General features: G+C 38.8%; 1 protein-coding gene and 1 pseudogene across 3 annotated transcripts in view; both read right to left on the bottom strand.

Moving 5' to 3' along the window:
* WDPCP (WD repeat containing planar cell polarity effector) overlaps positions 1–26710 on the bottom strand; it is a 785671-nt gene that overhangs the window by 583053 nt on the left and 175908 nt on the right. For 2 of the 3 annotated variants that reach the window (XM_074399199.1, XM_074399192.1), the window contains 3 exons: positions 18063–18243; positions 7977–8133; positions 3080–3161 (listed from right to left, as the gene is read on the bottom strand). In XM_074399199.1, the coding sequence (XP_074255300.1) occupies positions 3080–3142 (63 nt within the window). In that variant the 5' untranslated portion in view covers positions 3143–3161; positions 7977–8133; positions 18063–18243. Of the gene's footprint in view, positions 1–3079; positions 3162–7976; positions 8134–8669; positions 8745–18062; positions 18244–26710 lie in introns of those variants that run through there. The other variant, XM_074399206.1, reaches the window with a different exon arrangement.
* LOC101032907 (presequence protease, mitochondrial pseudogene) lies at positions 14420–16590 on the bottom strand (annotated as a pseudogene).

Below are 26710 nucleotides of genomic sequence, written 5' to 3'. Positions count from 1 at the left end.
AAGAGTTTTTTTGTGTTTCTATTTCTTTCAGTTCTGCTTTGATCTTAGTTATTTCCTGTCTTCTGCTAGGTTTTGAGTTTTTTTGATCTTGCTCCTCTAGCTCTTTCAATTTTGATGATAGGATGTCAATTTTAGATCTCTCCTTTCTTCTCATGTGGGCACTCATTGCTATATATTTTCCTCTAGAGACTGCTTTAAATGTATTCCAGAGATTCTGGTATGTTGTGTCTTCGTTCTCATTGGTTTCGAAGAACATCTTTATTTCTGCCTTCATTTCATTGTTTATCCAGTCAACATTCAAGAGCAAGTTGTTCAGTTTCCATGAAGCTGTGCGATTCTGAGTTAGTTTCTGCATTCTGAGTTCTAACTTGATTGCACTGTGGTCTGAAAGACTGTTTGTTATGATTTCTGTTCTTTTGCATTTGCTGAGGAGTGATTTATTGCCAATTATGTGGTCAATTTTAGAGTAGGTGTGATGTGGTGCTGAGAAGAATGTATATTCTGTGGATTTGGGGTGGAGAGTTCTGTAAATGTCTATTAGGTTTGCTTGTTCCAGGACTATATTCAGGTCCTGGATATCCTTGTTGATTTTCTGTCGGGTTGATCTGTCTAATATTGACAATGGGGTGTTAAAGTCTCCCACTATTATTGTGTGGGAGTCTAAGTCTCTTTGTAAGTCATTAAGAACTTGCCTTATGTATCTGGGTGCTCCTGTATTGGGTGCGTATATATTTAGGATCGTTAGCTCTTCTTGTTGCAGTGATCCTTTTACCATTATGTAATGTCCTTCTTTGTCTCTTTTGATCTTTGTTGCTTTAAAGTCTATTTTATCAGAGATGAGAATTGCAACTCCTGCTTTTTTTTGCTCTCCATTTGCTTGGTAGATCTTCCTCCATCCCTTTATTTTGAGCCTTTGTGTATCCTTGCATGTAAGATGGGTTTCCTGGATACAGCACACTGATGGGTTTTGGCTTTTTATCCAATTTGCCAGTCTGTGTCTTTTGATTGGGGCATTTAGTCCATTGACATTTAGGGATAGTATTGTTATGTGTGAATTTGATACTGTCATTTTGATGCTACCTGGCTGTTTTGTTGGTTAGTTGATACAGCTTCTTGATTGTGTTGATGCTCTTTTACCATTTGGTGTGTTTTTGGAGTGGCTGGTACTGGTTGTTCCTTTCTATGTGTAGAGCCTCTTTCAGGAGTTCTTGTAGAGCAGGTTTGGTGGTGATGAAATCTCTGAGTGCTTGCTTGTTCACAAAGGATTTTATTTTTCCTTCACTTATGAAGCTTAGTTTGGCTGGATAGGAGATTCTGGGTTGAAAGTTCTTTTCTTTAAGGATGTTGAATATTGGCCCCCAATCTCTTCTGGCTTGTAGGGTTTCTGCTGAGAGATCTGCTGTGAGTCTAATGGGCTTCCCTTTGTGGGTAACCCGACCTTCCTCTCTGGCTGCCCTTAGCATTTTCTCTTTCATTTCAACCCTGGTGAATCTGACGATTATGTGCCTTGGGGTTGCTCTTTTTGAGGAATATCTTTGTGGTGTTCTCTGTATTTCCTGGATTTGAATATTGGTCTGCCTTGCTAGGTTAGGGAAGTTTTCCTGGATAATATCCTGAAGAGTATTTTCCAGCTTGGATTCATTCTCTTCATCACATTCAGGTACACCTATCAGACGTAGATTAGGTCTTTTCACATAGTCCCACATTTCTTGAAGATTTTGTTCATTCCTTTTTGCGCTTTTTTCTCTGTTCTTGCCTTCTCTTTTTATTTCATTGAGTTGATCTTCGACCTCTGATATCTTTTCTTCTGCTTGGTCAATTCGGCTGTTGAAGCTTGTGCATGCTTCACGAAGTTCTCGTGTTGCGTTTTTTAGCTCCATCAATTCACTTATACTCCTCTCTATGCTGTCCATTCTCGTCAGCAGTTCGTCCAATCTTTTTTCAAGGTTCCTATTTTCTTTGCGTTGGGTTAGAACATGTTCTTTTAGCTCACTGTAGTTTCTTACTACCCACCTTCTGAAGTCTGATTCTGTCATTTCATCACCCTCCTTCTCCATCCGGTCTGGTTCCCTTGCTGGTGAGGAGTTGTGATCCCTTTTAGGAGGAGAGGTGTTCTGGTTTCGGGAGTTTTCATCCTTTTTGCACTGGTTTCTTCCCATTTTTGTTGGTTTATCTACCTGTTGTCTGTCTCTGTCCCAGGGAGTTGGAGCTTTATGAGTTTCCGTTGCACTTCTGCCTTTTTTGATTTTTCTTTCAGGTCTGACCCGCCCAGCTTGCAGCATGCCTAGCCACTGCCTGCCCACAGGGACTTTGCTGAGCTGCTGTGGGCTCGGCCCAGCTGCCCTGAGCTCTTCCCTGCAGTCCTGTTTATATGGGCATAGTTAGAACTGTCTTGGCAAAGGTGGCCCCGCCTCTGTTATGGCAGACTCTCTCTGTTTTGGCAGGTTGCCTCGGCAACGGCGGGTTGCTTCGGCAACAGTAGCCTGCCTCGGTAGCGGTGGAGAGTCTCAGTAATGGCGGAAGCCCCTCCCCCACCGAGCCAGACGGTCCCGGTTCAGCTGTGCTTGGTTTGAAGGGCTCAACCCAGAGGGTTTCCAATTACTGTTTTTGTTTTTGTTGTTGTTGGGGGTGGAGGGGTGGGACCAACCGAGCCTGATCACCTGGCTCCCTGACTCAGAGTCTTTTCTTTTAAGATGAACGACCCCGCGTTCCGGTCGCTTGTTGAAAAGGCGCCGGGATCTCCCGTGCTGCGACTCACGGAGTCGGCTGGAACTGCGGCGCCGGCTCCTGGCGAATTTTTTGCTAGGAATCTCCTCGTCTGGCTCGCTATTTCAGATGAATGGGCAACTCTGCCGTCTCAGGGTTCTGATCGCCCGCTAAGAGGGCTCCCAGACCAGTGGCTTTTGTACGGAGAACCGCAGCAACAGGGCGTGGTCACAGCAGCAGCGCCCGCGGAATCAGCCCCGCGGGGGCCAAAACAGCCGCACCGACTGGGATTGTGACGCTGGCGACCCCTCTGCCTGGGTATCTCCTGGTCTGTGGGCAATAAGAGTTTGTCTGGAATGTGGCGTCCACTCACCCTCTGCACTTTCACTGGGAGCTGAAGTCCTGAGCTGTTCTTAGGCGGCCATCTTCCCAGCATTCCCCACAGTCAAGAAATCCTGAGAAAAAAACAAAGCTGGTGGTATTACACTTGCTTTTTTTTTTGAGACAGATATTCACTCTGTCACCCAGGCTGTAGTGTAATGTGCAACGGTGCAGTCATGGCTCACTGCAGCCTCAATCTCTGTGCTTGAGACACCCTATCTCAGCCTCCCAGGTATCTGGGACTGCAGGTACTTGCCACATACCTGGCTAATTTTTTTTCACTTATTGTAGAGACAAGGTCTCAATATGTTGTCCAGGCTGGCATCACACTTCTTAATTTCAAACTACATTACAAATAAATAGTAATAAAGCAGTATGATACTGGCCTAAAACAGACACACTAACCAATGGAACAGAATATAGAGCCCAAAAATAAACCCACACATGTATAGTCAACCAGTTCTTTGACAAGGACTTCAAGAATACACAATGGAGAAAGATGGTATCTTCAAAAAAAGTGTTGGGATACTAGATATCCACATGCAAGAAAATGAAACTATATACCCACTTTACATCACTTCCAAAAATTAACTCAAATTAGATTAAAGATTTAAGGGTAAGACCTAAAATTGTGAAACTCCTAGATGAAAAAGAGAAAAGTCCCTTGACATTATTCTTGGCAGTGATTTTTTTGGCTATGACACAAAGGCACAGGCAAGGAAGGCAAAAATAAACAAGAGTGGCTACATCAGAAAAAAAAAAAGGGCTTTTGCACAGCAAACTAAACAATCAACAAAATGAAAAAAGCAACTTACAGAATGGGATAAAATATATCTGCTATAAGGGGCTAATATCTAAAATATATAAAGGACTCATACAGCTCAATGACCAAACAAACAAAAAACAACAACAAAACCACAAATAATCTGGTTTCAAAATAGGCAAAAGACCTGAATAGATATTTTTTCAAGTGAAGATACACAAATTGCCAGCAGAGGAAAGGGTACTCAACATCACTAACCATCAGGGAAATCCAAATCAGAACTACAATGAGAGATCATCTCATACCTGTTAAGATGTCTCTAATAAAAAATATCAAAAGATGCCAAGTGTTGGCAAAAATATGGATCAATGAAAACCCTCTCAAGCTTTTGGTGGGAATATAAATTGGTATAGCTACTATGGAAAACCATATGGAGGTCCTTTACAAATTTAAAAATAAAACTTCTATATGATTCAGGAATCCCAAGTCTGGGTATATCTCTAAAGTCATGGAAATCAGTATCTTAAAGAGATATCTACACTTCCATGTTCATTGGATGGATGAATATTGGATTGAATTTTATCAACAGATTAAAAAAGTGTTATGTGTGTACAATGGAATATTACCGAACCATAAAAAAGAAAATACTGCCATTGTGACAGGGATTAACCTGGAGGCCATTATGCTAAGTGAAATAAGCCAGGCAGGAAAAAACAAATACTATATGGTATCACTTATATGTGAAATCTTAATAAAAACATGTTGATCTCATAGAAACAGAGAGTAGAATGGTGGTTGCCATGGACTGGAGCTGTGGGAAATGAGAAGATGTTGGGCAAAGGGTACAAACCTTCAGTAATAAGATGAATAAAATTTGAGGTTCTAATGTACAGTGTGAGAATTATACTTCAGAATACTGTTCTGTATACCTGAAATTTGCTATGAGAGTACATCTTAAGCATTCCCTCTCTCTCACACACACACCCAAGGTACTTATGTGAGGTAATGATTATTTTAATTCACTTGATTGTGGTAATCATTTCACAATGTATACATATATCAAATCCTCATCTTGTACACTTTAAATATATACAATTTTATCAGTTATACCTCAATAAAGCTTTTAAAAAATGAAAAAATGGGCTGGGTGCAGTGACTCTCATTTGTAATCCCAACACTTTGGAAGGCAGAGGTAGGAGGATTGCTTGAGGCCATGATTATAAGACTGTCAGGGCAAGTAAGACTTTGCCTCTATAAAATTTTAAAAATTGATTGGATATGGTTGTACCCAATAGTCCTAGCTACTCAGGAGACTGAGGAAGAAGGATCACTTGAGCCCAGGAGTTTGAGGTTGCAATGAGCCAAGATTACACCACTGCACTCCAGCCTACGTGACAGCGGAAGCCTCTGTCTTGAAAAAAAAAAAGAAAAGAAAGAAAAGAAAAATGAAAAAAATCAATGAAACAAAAAACTGTTTCCTTAAAAACATCAATAATGTTGACAAACCTCTAGCACGGATGAAAAGAAAAACAGAGAGAAGATGCAAATTACTAATATCAAGAAGAAAACAGGGCTATGATTATAGAACCTGCATTTAATAAAATAATAAGGGAATATTAAGAATAATTCTACATTCGGAAATTTGGCAACTTAGGTGAAATGAACCAATTTCTTAAAAAATGTTATTAATCCAATATGAAATAAAGAGTTTGAAACACTGTATAGCTACTAAGTAAATTGAATTCATAATTGAAAAGCTCCCTATATAGAAATCTTGAAGCAAAGAAGGTTTTATCAGGTAATACTATTTTATGTTAAAAAGAATTTATACAAGTTCTACACAATCTCTTCCAGAAAATAAAAGAGGGAACAATTCTCAATTCAAAGTGGTATTACTCAATAGAAAAACTAGACAAAGATCAGCAAAAACAAAAAGAAAGCTATAGACCAGCATGAATATAGATGCAAAAATACTTTTTAAATATTAGCAAACAGAATTCAACAATATTTTAAAAGAAGTACATGCTGTGACCAAATGGAATTTTTTCCAGAGATGCAAGGGTGGCTCTATTTGAATGTCAATTAATGTAATCTATCATCTTAACAGATGAAATTAAAGATGAAAAACCAATAAGCATATCAATTGGTGCAGATAAAGTACCTGATGAAATTCAACACTTAATCACAATAAATTGTCTCAAGAAAATAGGAATAAGGGGAAACGTCCTCAATTTTATAAAGAACAAATACTAAAATACCCTCAGTACCTCAGAATTTGACTATATTTGGAGATAGGGCTTTTAGGAGATAATTAAGTTAAATGAAATTGTTAGGATTGGCCCTAATCCAATTTGACTGATGACCTTATTATTATTATTATCATTTTTTGACTGGTGACTTTATAAGCAAAGATTAGGTCACACAGAGAGATAGCAGGGGCAGGGAGGGAAGACTATATGAAGAAGCTGCAAGATGGCACCCAACTGTAAGCCAAAGAGAGAAGTCTGCCAAAGAGAGAAGCCTGCCAAAGAGAGAAGAAACCAAACCTGCCAAACCTTTATCTTTGCCTGCTAGCCTCCAGAAATGTGATAAAGAAAATTTCTGTTGTGTAACTCACTCATTCTGTGACATTTTATTATGGAAGCCATGGCAAATTAATACACTTTTTCTTTAAGATCAGGAAAAAGGGAGAAATGTTCTTTCCACTCTTGTTCAACACTGGCCAGAACTAGAAGTTCTTGCATATTCTTGCAATAAGGCAAGAATAGGAAATAAAATGCATGCAGATTGGGAAGGAAGAAATAAAACTCTTCTATCTGCAGATGACATGAATGTCTACATAGAAAATCTTAAGGAATCGGCCAAAAATATCCTAGAAATAATATGTAATTTTAGTAAGATTGCAGTATACAGGGTCAATATACAAAAATTAGTTGTCCCCATAAATATATACAATTACTATGTAACTATAATAATTAAAAATAGGGCCGGGTGTGGTGGCTCTCACGCCTATAATCCCAGCACTTTGGGAGGCCAAGGTGGGTGGATCATGAGGTCAAGAGATCGAGACCATCCTGGTCAACATGGTGAAACCCCGTCTCTACTAAAAATACAAAAAGTAGCTGGGCATGGTGGTGCATGCCTGTAGTCCCAGCTACTCAGGAGGCTGAGGCAGGAGAATTGCTTGAACCCAGGAGGCAGAGATTGCAGTGAGCCGAGATCGCGCCATTGCACTCCAGCCCGGGTAACAAGAGTGGAACTCCATCTCAAATAATAATAATAATAATAATAATAATAATAAATAAAAATTTGAAATTAGTTGTATTTATATGTACTAGCAATAACCACATAGACAGCACAATTAAAAATGCAATACCATGTATTATTCATTTAAAAATACTTAAATATAAATCCAACTTAAGTATAAATCTATCAAAACATATACAGAACTTGTATACTGAAAATTACACAATACTAATGGAAAAAAATCAAAGAAGATTTAAATAAATGGGCTGGACATGTGGCTCATGCTTGTAATCCCAGCACTTTGGGAGGCTGAAGCAGGTGGATCACTTGAGGTCAGGAGTTCCAGACCAGAATGGCCTACATGATGAAACCCATCTCTACTAAAAATGCAAAAAATATTAGCCAAGTGTGGTGGCATGTGCCTGTAGTACCAGCTACTTGGGAGGCTGAGGCCGGAGAAAAGCTTGAATCTGGAAGGTGGAGGTTGCAATAAGCACCACTGCACTCCAGACTTGGTGACAGAGTGAGACTCCATTTCAAAAAAATAATTTAAATAAACAGAGAACTATACTATGTCATGGATAGGAAGATATGAACTAAATAAGATGTTACTTCTCCCCAAATAAGAAAACAGGTTTAACACAATTCTTATCAAAATCTGTGATGGTTAATATTGAATGTCAACCTGACTGGACTGAAAAATGCAAAGTATTGTTTTTGGGTGTATCTGTGAGGATGTTGCCTAAGGAGATTAACATTTGAGTTAGTGGAATGGGAAAGGCAGACCCACCGTCGATCTGAATGGGGGCCATCTAATCAGCTACTAGCACAGCCAAAATAAAAGCAGGCAGAAGAATGTGGAAAGACTAGATTGGCTTACTCTTCTGGACTTCATCTTTCTCCCGTGCTGGATGGTTCCTGCCCTGGAACATCAAACTCCAAGTTCTTCAGCTTTGAGATTTGGATTGGCTTTCTTGCTCCTCCAGCTTGCAGATGGCCTATTTTGGGACCTCAGTTTCTATTTCATTCTGTACATGCTGTGTGGCAAGCAGTAGAAAAGAAGAAAAGATAATGTTTAAGTGTATTGAATTTTGTAGCTGTACCTAAAAAAAGTCTTCAGAGTGCACAAGGATATTTTAGACCTCAGTAAACCTGATTGACTTCTCATACTTACTGCCAAACAGATCATCAACACATACTCATTCTGCAGAGAGCACAAAGTGGAATATCATTATTTTAAAATACTTCTGTTACATTTTTGAGTGTGGAAAAAGAAAATAAAAATTAAAAGAAAACAAACTATAAGTTGAAGTTCCAAATATGTGTAACTGTGTGAGTCAATACTCCTTAATAAACTCCCCTTTGTAGGTACATCTTTCCCATTAGTTCTGTCCCTTTAGAGAACCCTGACTAATGCAGGCCAGGCATGGTGGCTCACACCTATAATCCCAGCACTTTGGGAGGCCAAGGTGGAGGGATCACGAGGTCAGGAGATCGAGACCATCCTGGCCAACATGGTGAAACCCTGTCTTTACTAAAAATGCAAAAATTAGCCAGGTATGGTGGTGCGCACCTGTAGTCCCAGCTATTCAGGAGGCTGAGGCAGGAGAATTGCTTGAACACAGGAGCCCGAGGGTGCAGTGAGCAGGAATCATGCCACTGCAATCCAGCCTGGTGACCAGAGCAAGATTCTGTCACAAAAAAAAAAAAAAAAAAAAAGAGAGAGAGAGAGATCCCTAATACAAAATTCCAGCATATTTTGTACATATAGACAAGATTATTTAAAAATGTATAAAGAAAGTCAAAATAACTAGAATATAAGAATAAAGTGGGAGGAATGATTTCAAAACATTATATAGCCATGTTAATCAACTCTGAGTAGTATTGGAAGAGCATAAACACATAGAAAAATGAAACAGAAAATCCAGAAATAAGCCCACACACATACACTCAACTAATTTTTGACAAAATTTCAAAAACAATTCAGTGAAAGAAAGTCTTTTCAGGAATAGTGCTTAAGCAACTGGACAATCCAGAGGCAACAAAATAAACCTCAGACTAAATCTCATGCCTATATAAAAATTAACTCATAATATATCACAGAATTAAATGTAAGACATAAAACTCTAAAACTTTTAGAAAAAGAAAAGGGACAAAAATCATCAGGATCTAGAGCTAAGCAAAGCATTATTTATTTATTTGTTTATTTTTTGAGATGGAGTCTCAATCTCTCTCCCAGGTTAGAGAGCAGTAACAGTCTCTGCTCACTGCAACCTCCACCTCCCGGGTTCAAGCAATTCTCCCACCTCAGCCTCCTGAATAGCAGGGAATATAAGTGCATGCCACCATGCCCAGCCAATTTTTGTATTTTTAGTAGAGACAGGGTGTCACCATGTTGGCCAAGCTGGTCTCAAACTCCTGACCTCAGATGATCCACCCGTCTCAACCTCCCAAAGTGCTAGGAATACAGGCATGAGCCACTGCTCCCAGCCAAGCAAAGCATCATGAAAAGCACAATCCGTAAGAGAAAAAAATTGATAAATTAGACTTTATCAAATTTGAATTTTTTTCCATAAAAAAACTTTAAGAGTATGAAGAGATAAGCTACACACTAGAAGAAAATATTTGCAAACTACATATCCAACCAAAGCCTAGTATCTAGAAATATATAAAGAACTCTCAAAACACAACAGCAAAAACCCAAAAATCCAAAAATCCAATTAGAAAATGGGCAAAAGACATGAACAGACATTAAACAAAAGAAGATGCCTTCGTTGATTTTCTGTTGCTATAACAGAATATCTGAGTTTGGGTAATTTATACAGAATATAAATTTCTTTTTTTTCTTTTTTTTTTTTTTTGAGACGGAGTTTCGCTCTTGTTACCCAGGCTGGAGTGCAATGGTGCGATCTTGGCTCCCTGCAACCTCTGCCTCCTGGGTTCAGGCAATTCTCCTGCCTCAGCCTCTTGAGTAGCTGGGATTACAGGCATGTGCCACCACGCCCTGCTAATTTTTTGTATTTTTAGTAGAGACAGGGTTTCACCATGTTGACCAGGATGGTCTCGATCTCATGACCTCGTGATCCACTGGCCTTGGCCTCCCGAAGTGCTGGGATTACAGGCATGAATCACCACACCCGGCCTAGAAATTTCTTTCCTCTTCCTCCTCTTCCTCTTTCCTCTTCCTCTTCATTCTTTTTTCTTCTTTCTTCTTGACAGGGTCTTGCTATATTGCCCAGACTAGAGTGCAGTGGTGTGATCACAGCTCACTGCAGCCTTGAACTTCTGGGCTCAAGAAATCCTCCTGACATGGTGGGGTGACTCACACCTGTAATTCCAGCACTTTGGGAGGCTGAGGCAGGTGGATCACTTGAGGTTGGGAGTTCAAGACCAGCCTGGCCAGCACGGTGAAACCCCAATCTCTACTACAAATACAAAAATTAGCCCAGCATGGTGGTGTGCACCTGTAATCCCAGCTATTCAGGAGGCTGTGGCATGAGAATCACTGGAACCTAGGAGGTGAAGTTTGCAGTGAGCTAAGATTACGCCACTGCACTTCAGCCTGGGTGACAGAGCAAGACTCTGTCTCAAAAAAAAAAGAAAAAAAAAATCCTCCTGCCTCAGCCTTTCAAATAGCTAAGATTACAAACATATGCCATCACGTTTGGCTAATTAAAAAATAATTTTGTAGGGACAGGGTCTACTATGTTGCCTAGTCTGATCTCTCAAACTCCTGGCCTCAAGCAATTGTCCTGACTCAGCCTCCCAAAGTGCTGGGATTACAGGTGTGAGCAACCTAACCTGGCCTAGAAGTTTATTTCTTATGGTTCTAGAGGCTGGGAGTCTAAGATCAAGGTGAGAGGGGCACACTGAGAGTAAAACTGGCTTTTATAACAGGCCCACTCTTACATTAACTAACCCACTACCATGATAATCCATTAATCCATGGCAAGTCCCCAGTTCTTAATATTGTTATATTGGGGATTAAATTTCAACATGAGTTTCCGAGAACAAAAACATTCAAATCATAGCAGAAGATACGTAGGTGTCAAGTAAGAACATATAAAAATATTTAACATCATTAGCCACTAGATAAATACAAATTAAGACCATGATGAGTTATTACTATAAACCTAACAAAATGGCTTAAATAAAAAATAGTGACAAAACCAGGTGCTGGCACAAATGTGGAGAAACTAGGACACTCACACATTGCTGTTAGGAAAAGTAAAATGGTACAGTCATTATGAAAAACATGGAAACAGTATCACAGTTTTTCCTTGAAAAACTAAACATGCAACTATCATATCACCCTGAAGTTGCATTTTTGGGTGCTTATTCCAGAGAAATCAAGATTCAATGTTTATATAAAAACCTCCACATGAAAAATTAGCTGTTTATAGCAGTGTGGCCCCTGTAGTCCCTGCTATTCAGGTGGCAGTGGCAGGAGGATTGCTTAGGCCTGGCAGATTGAGGCTGCAGTGAGCTGTGATCACCACACTGCACTCTAGCCTGGGCAAAAAAGTGAGACTCTCCGAAAAACACAAAACCAAACCAAACAAAACCCTGCAAATGAATGTTTATATAGTTTTATTAATAATGGTACAAAACTTGGACAAAATTAGATGTCCTTCACCAGGTGAATAATTGGTTAAACATATTGTGGCACATCCATGCCATGAAATACTACTTGAAAATAAAAAGGAATGAAATATATATATATATATATATATATATATATATATATTTATATATTTAATTTTGTGGGTACATAGTAAATGTATATATTTATAGGGAACATAAGATGTTTTCAATAAAAGAATGCAATGTGTAACAATCACATCATGGACAGTGGGATATCCATCCCCTCAAGCATTCATTCTTTGTGTTACAAACAATCCAATGATACTTTTTTAGTTATTTTTAAATATATAATTAAATTATTATTGACTATAGTCACACTGCTGTGCAATCAAATGTTATGTTTTATTTATGCTTTCTATTTTTGTACCCATTAACTATCCCCATCTTCCTCCTCACCCCCCACTAACCTTCCCAGCCTCTAGTAACCATCTTTCTATCTCCATGAATTTAGTTGATTTGATTTTTAAATCCCATAAATAAATGAGAACATATGATGGTTGTCTTTCTGTGCCTGCCTTTTTTCACTCAATATAATGATCTTCAGTTCCATACATGTTGTTCCAAATGACAGGATTTCATTCCTTTATGGCTAAATAGTACTCCATTGTGTATGTGTACCACATTTTATTTATCCACTCATCTGTCGAAGGACACTTAGGTTGCTTACAAATCTTGGCTATTGTGAACAGTGCTACAATAAACATGAGAGTGCAGATATCTCTTTAATATGCTGATTTCCTCTCTTTTGGGTATATACCCAGCTCTATATTTAGATTTTTGGGTAACCTCCAAACTGTTCTCCATAGTGGTTGTACTAATTTCTTTCTTACCAACAGTGTAGGAAGGTTCTACATTCTCTACATCCTTGCCAGCATTTCTTATTGCCTGTCTTTTGAATATAAGCCATTTTAGCTGGTGTGAGATGATGTCTCACTGCAGTTTTGATTTGCATTTTGCTGATGGTCAGTGATACTGGCCACTTTTTCATTTGTCTGTTTGTTGTTTGTATGTCTTCTTTTGAGAAATGTCTATGCACATCTTTTGCCCATTTTTTAGATTGGATTCTTAGATTTTCCCCTATAGAGTTCTTTGAGCTCCTTACATATTCTGGTTATTAATCCCTTGTCAGATGGGCAGCTTGCAAATATTTTCCCCCATTCTGCTAGTTGTCTCTTCACTTTGTTGATTATTTCCACTGCTGTGCAAAGTCTTTTTAACTTGATGTGATACCATTAGTCCATTTTTTGCTTTGGTTCCCTCTGCTTTTGGGGTATTACTCAACAATTTTTGCCCAGACCAATGTCCTGGAGACTTTCCCCAACTTTTTTTTTAGTAGTTTCATAGTTTGAGATCTTAGATTTAAGTATTTAATCCATTTTCATTTGATTTTTGCTTATGGTGAGATACAAGGGTCTAGTTTCTTTCTTCTGCATATGGATATCCATTTTTCTTAGCACCATTTATTGAAGAGACTGTCTTTTTTCTCAGTATATATTTTTGGCACCTTAATTGAAAATGAGTTCACTGTAGGTATGGGGATTTGTTTCTGGCCTCTCTGTTCTGTTCCACTGGTTTATATGTCTGTTTTTATGCCAGTCCCATGCTGTTTTGTTTACTATAGCTCTGTAGTATAATTTTTTAATCACCCTATCTTGATATACTATAATTTGAAGTCAGGTAATGCAATTCCGCATTTTGTTCTTTTTGCTTAGGATGGATTTGATTAGTCTAGGTCTTTTGTAGTTTATATACATTTTAGGATTATTTTTTCTATTTCTGTGAAGAATGCCATTGGTATTTTGGTGAAGATTGTGTTGAATTTGTAGATTGCTTTGGGTACTATGAACATTTAACAACACTGATTCTCCCAATCCATTAACATGAAATATCTTTGGTGTTATCACTATTTTAGAATTTTCATTATAGAGATCTTTCACTGCTTTGGATAATTTCTAAGTATTTTATCTTATTTGTTACTATTGTAAATAAGATTACTATTTTGATTTCTTTTTTCAGATTGTTTGCTCTTAACATATAGAAATGCTTCTGATTTTCGTATCCTTCAACTTGACGGAGTTTATCAGTTCTAATAGTTTTTCTATGTGTGTGTCTGTTTGTGTGTGGAGTCTTCAGGATTTTTTCAAAATGTAGGCTCATATCATTTTCAAACAAGGATAATTTTACTTCTTCCTTTCCAATTTGGAGACCCTTCATTTCTTTCTCTTCTCTGACTGCTCTAACTAGGACTTCCAGTAATATGTTTAATAACAGTGACAAAAGTGGGCATCCTTGTTGTGTTTCTGATCTTAGAGAAAAGACTTTCAATTTTTCCCCATTCAGTATGATAATAGCTGTGGGTCTGTTATATAAGGCTTTTATTATGTTGATGTTATGCTCCTCCTATATCCAATTTTTTGAGGTTTTTCTTTTATCATGAAGGGATGTTAAATACTAACAAATGCTTTTCTGGCATCAATTGAAATGATCATATGGTTTCCATCTTTCATTATGATACATATGGTGTATCGTATTCGTAGACTTGTGTGTGTTCAACTATCCTTGCATTCCTGGGATAAATTCCACTTGGTCATGATGAATGATCTTTTTTCATGCCATGTCATCTTTAATTAAGTATAAAAATCTTTCTAACATGTCACTAGAGACCATTTTACCCACTGTTCTGTTTAGCTGCCAGTCTCTTGTCTCTCTCTTCAGCAATGGTGAGGCAGATACCCTTTCCTCAGGGAAGGGAAATGCATGGTAGTCATCTTCACCAGCACTCTGAAGTGTTTTTCTTCCTCAAAGCATGAATTGTTAAATATTTCACTCCATAAATGCATCTGTCTGTCAGTTTTCGGTCCAGGCAGAGAGAAGAGAAAAGTACACCCTGCTCGTAGGTGTCCATATGCAAGTTGTCAGGGGACAAGTGGGGAGAAGCAGTCGTTCCTCCAGTCTTCCGTTCTATCTGCTGAGCCTGCTCCTGGTAGTCAAGAAGGCCATAGCCCACCTTGGTGAGGATGCTGCAGAAAGGGGGCACCTAGGGTCTCAGCTCCTCAGGGAGCGTGCTCAGACTGGAGAAGTTCCAGAAATATACCACACCATTGGTGGGCTGGGCGCAGTACTGAACAGGGATATCTCCAACTGTCAGGACCACTTCCAACTTCTTGATAGGTATGGTGGGCTCAATATCTGAAACTTTCAACACTGGCAGACAAGAGGCATTTTGAGGTTTGCTTTGTTCAGTCCATAATTCTAAACCTTTCTTGTAGATCCGCTGCTTATCTCTCGGGGACAAAGCCTCAACCTTCTGCTTGAGCTCTTTGGCTTCTACCTGTGCTTGCTTCTCATGATCCTTGTCATCTGGCCTCATTGATAAAGTCAGCTTATGCTGATTATTCTTAAAATACTGTTTTACTTTTTCTTGCAAGAATTTTGTATTTTTCTGCAAGCACTGTCTGAATTTAGCTAACTGATTTCCCACTTCAAGAGCTCCACAGGGTTCCCCATCATGGTTCCAGCAAGAAGCTATGTATGATGTCAGAGTCAATACAAAGCTGGTAGACTGATGTTTCATCTGTATTTCAATTTTATGAAGTAAAGCTTCAATTTGATCATCTTCAAATCTTTTCTCAACTACTTCATCAACTGTTTTGTCTATGAGTCATCCGATGGTCCCAATGTCTTTCTCCACAATCCCTTGGAGGTCGACTCTGAAGTAGGCCTCCCTTATGCAGCATTATATCCAACATCAGGAGAAAAGTCTGTGCCAAGGCCAGATTCAATCAAGGCTTTGTAAAAGAGAGTTGGGCCCAGAAATTAAGAGTGAACACAGAAGATTTAGTGTGAATTCTTCAGCTGTGTTGGTGATGTCTGGTAAGAGGAAGTTAATGCTGATGGTTGTTTGTTTAGACGGATCTGCAGAAAATGAATATGGGCTACACATTATCTGGAATTCCTTAGGCTTGTCCCAGGGTGTCTGAACTGGCACTGCGGTGCTTGGTTCAATTTTCTGAAATTTGCTCAGTGCTTCCTCGTGAATTTGTTTCAGATGCTGTTCTAACAGAAAATTACCACGCGTGAATAACCTAGCATAGCTTAAGTGATAGTGAGTGGAATGAAATTGCTAAAGTTGCTCCCATGTAAGCTCCAGGATGCACAATGGATCACCCCCAGAGACCACTGAGTAAGTATGGTCTGGAAGAAGTCTCTTCTGAAGGTGCTGGGAGAATATCCTCTCATTGTCTGTAAATGCTCCTTTCACTTCATTAAAGCAGACTCTTTTAAAGACCAAGGGCATCTAGGGGTCGTTCAGACCTTCCTGCCAGAAATCCAGCTCTGGTAAACATGGGAAAAATGCAGCATCCAAATACATCAAGAGGAGATTCTGAAAGTCCTTGGGATTTTGTGTGGAAAATGGATACAGAGTATAATCACTGTGAAGGGGTTTATGAAAATGGATAGGGACCAGTTCAACATTTTGAAGAAAGGGTCTCTGCATGGATATTTCTGAGACCCACAAAGGATGGTATGCTCAAGAACGTGAGAAACACTGGTGCTGTCCACAGGAGTGGTGCAGAACTGCATGCTGAACAGATTATTTGTGTCTTCTCTGGCCAGGTTTAAATATCTGGCTCCTGTGTCATCATGGCTGAGGTTCATGGCAGTAAGAAACAGCTCAGGAACAGATGTCACCTGGTTTATGGTGAATCTGCAGATCTTGTCTCCTAGTTTATACTGTAGAGCCCTCTCACAAGCACGGTTACTGTTCCATCACCACACTTTGTGGTGTGCATGTCTGCTGCTCAGCTGCCTCAACCACCCAGGCCCTGCCACCTGCCACAGTGCCACGTGGCATGTCTTCATTTCTTTTTATTGCTGAATCTTGTCAACATTCTTAAATGCCCATAACTGCATCCAAGACCCTAGAAATGGTTCAGTCTGGTGAACATAGCAGAAAGAATGACTACCTTCTTCCTTAACTGGAATACTGTCAATTATATTCAAAGATCAACCTAGCATTCTCTGTAGTCAGATTACAAAATTATCTCTTTTAGGCTCCAGTTAACTAAAAATCCCACATTATTTTCACATGGACTGCTGTTCAGCAATTGCTAGGACTCATATGATATTCTGAACCCAAGTACAATATTTAACACAACATTTTTTTTCTTTTATAGCATGTAAAAATTGAGATATATACTTTATATAACATAGAATTCAACATTTTGTATGTCTATTTCAGTATATTGACTATGGTGGGCAACTATCACCACTACATACTTCTAGAACATTTCCATCGCCCCAGAAAGAAACCCCATACCTATTAGCAGTTAGTCCCTACTCTCCCCTTCCTCATTCCTTGATAACTACTAAACTACTTTTTGTACCTATTTGTCTATTCTGGACATTTCATTAAATGAATCATATAATATGTGGTCTTTTGTGTCTGGTTTCTTTCACTTAGCATGTTTTCAAGGTTCATTTATGTGGTAACATATAACAAATGCACTTCTTTTATGATTGAGTAATATTTCATTGTACATATACACTACATTTTGTTTATCCATTGATTAGATACAGTGTTTGGCCAGAGAGGCTTAAACCAAGTCTGACAGACAACCTCTGACTGGGGTCAGGAATGAGAAGCAAAGGCAGTAAGAGAAGAAGACCAGTTAATGTGTTACAGAGAGATCCCCTGAGACAGTGTGTACAGCCAAAAATCTAGCAGAGGCTGTGGCTTCTTTCTGAGTCTGGAATGAAATAATGGAATAATCAGTTTGGATGGTATGTCCAAGACCTTTGCTGAAGACGGAATGGCATAAAGTTTCCCAAGATTTGTTAAGTATAGTAGTAGTCACACTTTAGCTTGAGTCAGTCACCTGGAGGGCTTGTTAAAACATAGATTGCTTGACCCCACTCCCTGAGTTTATGACTCAAACTCAGGACAGTGTTGGGGCCTGAGAACTGGTATATCTAGCAAGTTCCCCAATGATGCTTATGCCACGGGTCCAGGGACCACACGTATTTTGAGAACTTCTGCCTTAGTAAATGAATTTATCCCACTGAAAAGTATTTTGAAGAGAGGTGGTCCCCACTATCACTCCTTCAGGACTTTCCCTGCCCAGTGACTTTAGTACTGGAGTTTGCCATGGCTTCTTTACTTGTCTTATATGATCCATATATTCACACTACTTAGGTTTCTTTTAAGGAGATAACTGGAATAAAGAATAAAGAATACATTCTTAGTGTGATTCATGAAGCTGTGAGTAAAAACTGGAGGAAGGTAAGTGAAATGAAAAGGATTCTAAATTGATGCTCTTACTTCTTATAGTGATCCTTGGCCAATCTGAGGTTTCCTTGAGGTCCTTCTTGGTAACTATCAATTTGTTTTCTTAGCAACCGGCCAGCTGGCATGGAATTCACGATGTTGGAAGGTGAGAGAATAGAACAGGAGCCATCGATCACATGCAATAAGAGGTGCAATGCATTGGAGTTGGCAAAGTCTGTGGTAGAAATACATGATTACAATTGTAGTATTGCTAGTAGGAGGTAAAACAACAAAAGTACTTTTTAAATACTTTTCCAGATGCCTTGCCAAGAAGGCTGAAAGATGGAGTGTGAGGAACTGGCAGTAGCCCAGTGGACTTGGATATACAGGGCTTTGGAAATTTGTCTCCCTCAAATACAAAGAGACAAACTTGAGGCTATTATCAAATAAAGACAACATCCTTAGAGGTGATAGAACAACAATATGGTTCCTACGTTTTTTTCTGACCATGTGGAGCAGAGCCACCCTGTCAGCGTGAACTGCACATCTTCTGGAATGTTTAGAGGGGCAAATTCTATTTTTTAACAAAGCCACTGTACCTTTAAATTTCTTAATTATAGCAGTTTAGTCTGTCCTTTAACAAGCATGGGTATATTATAAATATATACCATGAATATTTGGGGATAAAAGACATCAAATTGTAAAAATAAAGGTAGTGTACAATTAAGTGCTAAGTCAGAGGAAGGGGGAATCACTTTGGTCTAGAGATGTCAGAAAAGGCTTCTGTTTCAATTAGGGTTTTCCAGAGAAACAAACTCTATTTTATATGTGTGTACAACACGCACACACACACACACACACACACACACAGTCAGAGACTTATTTTAAGAAATAAGAAATTGGCTCATGCAATGTGCAATGTGGGGGCTGGCAAGTCTGAAATCCATAGTGTAGGCAGGCAGGCAGGCTGGAAACTCAGGAGGAGTTAATGTTGCAGGTTTGAGACAGAATTTCTTCTTGGGTAAACCTCAGTTTTTGCTCTTAAGGCTTTCAACTGATTTGATGAGGTCTACTGGCCTTATTCAGGGTAATCTTAAAGTCAACCGATCATAGATGTTAACCACAGCTACAAAATATCTTCACAGCAACATCTAGATCAGGGCTTGATCAAATAACTCAGTACTACAGCCTAACTCAGCTGACACGTAAAATTACCCATCACAACTTCTCATAAAAAGTGGTATTTGAGCTTGACCTTGAAGAATGGATAAAATTTAAATAAGCACATGACTTACATCAGGCTGATTTTTGCATGCTTCTTATCTGGCCATGTGTTCCTGGAGCTAGAATAACTTTCCTCAAGGATATAAACAGCCTAATTTAAGCCGTGGCTCCATATGGAGAAAGAGATAATTTAAACCCGCAGTCTGGTTCAATCAGTGAGTTAAATGCTGCAATTCTGAAGGGCCATTTGTTCATATAATGCAATATTGAATGGTGTAAGTGGCCCTGATGGTTCCACACATGGACACTGGCATGATGCATTTGCAGATTGCTTCTGTGAAGCTCTGGCAAGAACGGAACAGTAGCCCAGTAGAAGTTCCCTAGTCACACACACAGGCACAGACACAATGTCCGGTTAACTTTGGAGGCTTGCACATGGCTTCCAGCAACTTAGATGGCACAACTTTTGGGTGAAGATGGGTCACAACACTTATGCAATTTACAAATTTTTGTGAAATTCAAGTATTTGAACTTATTACTGAGAAAAAGGAAGGCCCTCAGCTGAAGCAGATCTCAACTGAAGCAAAGGTGTGCTTTTATTTGAGAAGAGAAGGAAAAAAATTCATTTGCTTTAAATCAGGACTGTCACTGGGTCTACAAGTAGGCAACAGTGTGGAACGATCCCACCAGATGGCTTCCTCGCCTGCCGCAAAGTCTCTACCATCTGCTGCAATTTATCAGCACTGGAGCTTCATTTTCTTCTGCTAAGGTTTGATCACTTCTAAAATGTTATAGGCCTTCTGAGAAAAAGATTTGATAGAGAGAAAGAACAGAGACTGCAGGAACCTGAGGATAAAAGGATTCAGAAGTTAAATGCAGTTATCCCTGAAGATAAAATTTGCCAAATTTACTGCAAGTTAAACTACTCTTAGTACCTGGTTGGAAAACTTAAGTCCAACTCAGTGTGTGCTACTGATCTTGGTCCTATTTGTTCACAGAAAAAATGTAGAGTATATGAATGGATATAATCCCTGATAAGAGAGTTTAAATGGCCCTTAAGAGGTAACTACTAGAAGTCTGCATTCTTCCCCAACTGCCATTATAAAACCTAGATAACTAGATAAAAGAGAAATAACCATTCTCAGATATTGAATAATAGGCAGTGCAGCACTATGATGTTCAAGAGAAAGAAATAAAATAAGATGAATCCTACAATTGCTCTGGCTTTCTTCCTGGAAGCAATTTTCAGGCAGTGGCTCAGGAAGAGGGAACCCAAATAGAGCCTGGTGGTCTTACTGAGCAGAGACAGAGATCATAAATAGTGGACAGAAAGGAGCTTTACAGTGAAAGGGTATCCAGATATTTATATAGAGGTCCTTTGAGACTTTGACTATCCATTTGTGCATGCAAAGGGTGAAACTCTATGAAATGGAACAAAGTGCTGGGAAAGAGCAATTATTGGGACACTGTAAGCCAAGTAAGTCTCAAAGCTTGCACAGGATTGGGACTGAATCAGGTTCCCACTAACTAGAGTGAAGAAACTTTGCTGAATACATGGAGAATTCAGTAGCCACCTCAGATAGGTCAAACTTTAATAGGGAACCTAAACCAGACCTAGAGTAAGGCTACTCCAGATAACCTCCCTGCCAGAAAACCTTAAAAGCAAGTCTGGAAAGATTAAGATAACCTGTAAATAACTTTCTGCTATAGTACAGATAATCTTTAAAGGAATACAATAATATCCAGTACTCAGCAATGTAAAATTTAAGTCCAACATCCAATAAAAATTAGTAGAGGCCAGGTATGGTGGCTCATGCCTGTAATTCCAGCACTTTGGGAAGATGAAGTGGGTGGATCACTAGAAGTCAGGAGTTTGGGACCAGCCTAGCCTGACCAACATGGAAAACCTTATCTCTACTAAAAATACAAAAATTAGCCAGGCATGATGGTGGGTGCCTGTAATCCCCGTTACTCGGGAGGGTGAGGCACAAGAATCACTTGAAGCTGGGAGACAAAAGTTGCAGTGACCCGAGATCCTGCCACTGAACTCCAGCCTGGGCAACAGAGCAAGTCTCCATTTCAAAATAGTAATAATAATAATTACTAGACATAGGAAAGTGTGGCTCATAACCCAGAGAAAAATCAGTTGATAGAAACAGACCCAGAAATGACAGATGATGAAATTAATTAGACAAGAACTTTAAAAGACTTATCAGAAAAATATAAATAAGCTCAAGGATTTAAAAGAATACATGAACATGATAAAGAGATAAACTGAAGACACATAAACCTTGGGGTAAAAAACGAAGTAAGTTTTTTAGATGAAAAATAAAATATCTGAAGTGAAAATTTTACTGGGCAAAATTAAATAGCAGGCTAGATACCGCAAAAGAATAAACCATGAAGCTAAAGAGAATACAATACAAATAATCTAAAATGAGGCACAGAGAAAAAAAAATATTCCAACAGTATGGTACAAGCAGTGGCAGAAGAGGTCCTTGGGGCTAAAATAGTTAAAACTGTTTCTCTCCACTTGAAAGATGACTGCAGGTCTAGATGGGCAAGGCATTTGTCACTAATTGGAAAATCAGGCTGAGCTATCCACTGATCAGAGGATGCATTTTTTAATTGCTCAATAGTTGGATGCCTTCTTCCTTCCTCAGTTTCTTGCCTATTCCTTTCAGAGAAAAAGCTTGATGTGAAAGTACAAACTTTCCACTATAAAGAACATGTTCTTTAGCCACATATGCACAGTTGTCCCTTGGTATCTGTGGAAGATTGGCTCCAGGACCCCCCATGGATAGTAAAATCCATAGACGGTTGTTTTCCTTGTATAAAATTGTGTAATATTTGCATATAACTGATGCACATCCTCCTATATATTTTGCTATATATTTTAAATCATCTCTGGATTGCCTATAATATCTAGTACAAGGTAAATGCCTTGCAAATAGTTGTTATCTATATTGGTCTCAAATTTTGTATATTTTAATTCTTTTTATTTTCAAATATTTTAAAATCCATGGTTGGTTGAATCTGGGAATGTGGAATCCACAGATATGGAAGACTGACTGTACTTGGATTAGGCTCTGCCTTTGCTCTTAGTTCCTCATGCCTGAACCCATTCATCTCCCACAGAATATTCAGCCCCATTCTAGTAATCAGACCAAGCCAGAGGCAAGAGACTAGAGAATCACTCATAGACTTTCACCATCTCAGCTCAGAAATGGCACATGTCCTTTGTACTCATGTTTCATTGGCCAAAACCAGGCATATGGGTCTGCCCAATTGCAAACGGGCCAGAAAATGTTAAGAAGCAAATGGGAGACACAAAGAAAATGTGGCTCATAACCCAGAGAAAATGCAACTCATTACTCACACTTTCACACATTTTGGCTCATCACCAAATGGGAACTTGGTGAGCATTGCTCTCTCTTCATATTATGCCTTCCCTTTCTTCAGTCATCTGGTTTAGTTTTCCAGAGGGAAGCCCATTACCAGCGTCTTCTGCCACAAAAATTCTATTATTACAAACACACATATACATGCTACATATGTGTATATATGTGTGTACACACACACACACATATACACACACATATATACACATATGTAGCAAATAAATTCTATTATTACAAACACACATATACACGCTACATATGTGTGTATATACATATATGTGTGTATACACATACATGCAGATGTATATATACTTAAATAACACTTCGCTATACATATGTGTATATGTGTGTGTATATACACACATATGTAGATGTATATATACTTAAATAACACTTTATTATGCACTCTTCTACACTTTTTTCACTTAATCATATGTCTTAGAGATCTTTCCATCTCTGTACACGATAATTTTCTTATTTTTCATTTTTAAGAGGGGTTAATTTTTATATTTTGCTACATTCACATGATTCAAAAGAGAAACTACCTCTGTCCTCTATCTGTTCACACACCAAACTCTTAGGTGATCACTGTTATTAGTTATTGTGCATCCTTCCAGAGGTCCTTGATGCACATAGAAGCAAAATGTAGATATGTCCTTGTTTACTATCTTTTTACACAAAAGGTATCATATTATATATGTTGTTCTAAACCTTTTTTAAAGTTTAACAATATATCTTGGTATTTCCCTATTAATACATGAAGAACTTTCTCATTCTTTCTTTAAAAATGTATAGTATAGTGTACAGTTGTATAGTATTCCATTGTATGTATGTATCATATCATTTCCCAGTTCCTTATGAACTGCAATGTGTAACCTTGTATATACATCAATTCACATGGTGCAAGTGATTCTGTAGGATGTATTCTCAGAAATAGTATTTTCTACCCTTTTATATAAATTATAATTTATATAAAATTATATAAATTATAATTTATATAAAATTATATAAATTATAATTTATATAAAATTATATAAATTATAATTTATATAAAATTATATAAACTTATATAAATTATATAATTTATATAAATTATAATTTATATATTTTATATAAAATATATAATGAAGGATAGGGGACTATTTTGCTGGGTCTGCTGAAAAGAACCTCTTTGCAAGCCCTGTGGAGAAGTGACTGGCATCACAGCTCCTATTTCTCTGAACTTAGAATACGGGTACCTGATGCCTTTTGTTCTCAACTTTGAGTTCTAGTTGCCAGTTCTGGGAAAACAGGAAGATTCCAAGTAGCACTTTGACTATTGTGTGTCAGTATTCTAAGATCTCACTCCAACAATCTGTCTACTTCCCCAACTCCAATTAAGAGTGAGGCCATACCCTGCTTGCCTCCCTGCCTCAGACCTGGAGCCCTACCATGGGTCAGGCTTGGTTGGCCCCAGATGCAGACTGGGTTGGTGGCTTGCAAGTCACAGAGATTCACAATTCTTGAGATTCATGGAAAATGGCTGGCATTAGCATCAGCAAGTGCCAAGGCCAAATGCCTGGGCTACAAAAGGGTTGAGAGGGCCATAGAAGCTGACTGGAAGCCAGAAATGGGCCAAAGCCAAGGAGACACACAAACATTGGGATATATTTCAAGAGCTAAGAGCAGTTAGCAGAAATTACTCAGGAGCAATGTATAGAATGGAGATTGAGAAGACAAAGTCAAAATTAAAAGTCAACTTGAGCAACTAAAACAACAACGTTAAAAACAATGTCCTGAGTACCTACTACGTGCCAAGCACTATTCAATGCTCAATAAATGAAACAGACTGTGATGGTCCTCATTAATTTACACTCAGTGTAGGGACAGATAATAAAACAATGAACAAAGGTTATGAAGGTAGTAAAGTTCAATGAAGGAAAGTGAAGCAGAGTAAGGGGGTTGAGGAATGAAACATGTCTGCTTTTTAAAAGCGTAGTCAGCAAAGGCTTCTACAAGAAGATGGCATTTGGTGAAATGAATGAAGTGGGGGAAACAACCGTGAGACTGTCTAGAGAAGGGGACTCCAAGCAAGTGCCAAAGACCTGATGTTGAAGCACGCTTCACAAAGTAAAGGAAAAGGTGGAAGGCCAGGATGGCTGGAGTGGAGTTAGTGACAGAGTGCTAAGAGCTGAAGCTGGGGAGGCTGGCAAGGGCCAGGTTGTGTGAGACTGTCAAGCCATGGTAAGGGCTGCTTTATTTTAATTATGGCTGTGAATTATTGGGGAGGGTTTTGAGCAGAGATGAGATAGGTTCTGAGTTATATTTTTAATCACTCTGGATGTTCTGTGGAGAAGAGACTGGGGTAGAGTAAAGAAGAAGTGGAAGCAGAAAGAATATTTAAAGGCAATTGCAATCATCTAGGCAAGAAAAGATGACAGACTAGAATGTAGGTGGTGCAGGTGGTGATAAGTGGGAGGATTTGAGATATACTGGCATTTCCCACTTACTGCCATTAATTTGTTCCTGAAAATGTCCTGTGCAATACAATGAGTGTATTTTCCATTGTTTGTAAATAGAAAACAGTTATGAAAGCATTGTGAGGCCAGGCTTCGTAGCTCGTGCCTGCAATCCCAGGACTTTGGGAGGCCGAGGTAGGCAGATTGCCTGAGCTCAGGAGTTTGCAACCAGCCTGGGCAACAAGGTGAAACTCCTTCTCTACTAAAATAGAAAAAAGTAGCCAGGCATGGTGGCATGCACCTGTATTCACAGGTACTTGGGAGGCTGAGGCAGGAAAATTGCTTGAACCCGGGAGGCGGAGGTTGCAGTGAGCCAAGATTGAGCCACTGCACTCCAGCCTGGGTGACAGAACAAGATTCTATCTCAAAAAAAATAAAATAAAATAAAATAAAAAGTATTGTGAAAGTAGCTACTCTTAGAACTCACAGGCCTATCCTTATACCAGAGTCCCTCAGTCTGGTTTCCCGTCCAGCTGGCCTCTGCTTGGTAGGGATCTGTCCACCCCTCACCACCTACAACACCCAGGCATCTCTAGGTTCATGGAGCAAAACCTTGCTTTATATCTGCTTAATTAAAAAGGTTCCATCAAAGTTGCCTCCCTACTGGTCTATCCCTAAGACACATTCCGGTTTCCATTCTAGAAGATAAAGGACAATCTATGATTTTTTTAATGGTATATATTTTTTTTAGCTTCAAAAAACTGAAGGTCCACCCTCTATGGAAATCCCATTGTTCTCTATGGGTCTGAGTAGTGTTCTACAACTCCATTGCCCTAGTCTTGCTTCACATTATAACTTTGATTCTGATTTTTGGTTTCAAGAAAAGTCCCAGTGTGTGTTTTAAAAGACTTAAATAGAGTTGCTTCATATAAACCCTGAAATAGTGCAAGGAGAGTACACAAGGTCCAGATAATCTCTGCCATGGATAACCTCTGTCTAATGTCAAAATGCATCCCTGGAAAAAGACAGAATAAAATGGTTTCAGAAAGTCCTTTCCAGGATGTGTCAGGTGCTTTTCAGTCAGTTACTTTTCCTCTCCATTTCTGTGATGGGGTAATCAGACCTATGTACCAACTATGCAGAAAGGTCAGTAGCTAGTGAAAATAGCTGTATAGGACAGACAGCAGAGAATGCCAAAGAGGAAACTACTCAAAAAAGCAGTGAGTGTGGTATTTCAATCAAACAAGATCCAACAATTTGTGCTTATTCTTATTTATTACAAAATCAAAATATTACGGAAAATTTAGGAAATACATGTAATCTAGAAATTACCAACGTCAGGGTCTATCTTGGCCTTTAATGCTCAAATAACAATAGTTCGCACCACCATCCTGTGTAATGGCAGGAAATTCCTGTGACTTATTGGGTTTCTGGATCCATGTGTTTCTGGGAATCCCTGAGAAATGCTGACATGTTCCACAAGTATGGGCCACTTTTTGCTGATCATCTCAGCTGGCTGCCAAGCTCTGGTTCACTGCTTTCATTTCTTCAGGTCTCTTCTCACTAACTTGACCTTGAATCCTAACTTAGAAATTGATCTAGGACTTTTGTAGTCTTTATTTAAAATAAAAGCAAAATT

Source organism: Saimiri boliviensis, chromosome 1 (genome assembly GCF_048565385.1).
Source record: "Saimiri boliviensis isolate mSaiBol1 chromosome 1, mSaiBol1.pri, whole genome shotgun sequence".
In the NCBI taxonomy this organism is placed as follows: domain Eukaryota; kingdom Metazoa; phylum Chordata; class Mammalia; order Primates; family Cebidae; genus Saimiri; species Saimiri boliviensis.
Note: the sequence above shows the minus strand (reverse complement) of the source record. Positions and strands in the feature narration are given on the sequence as shown.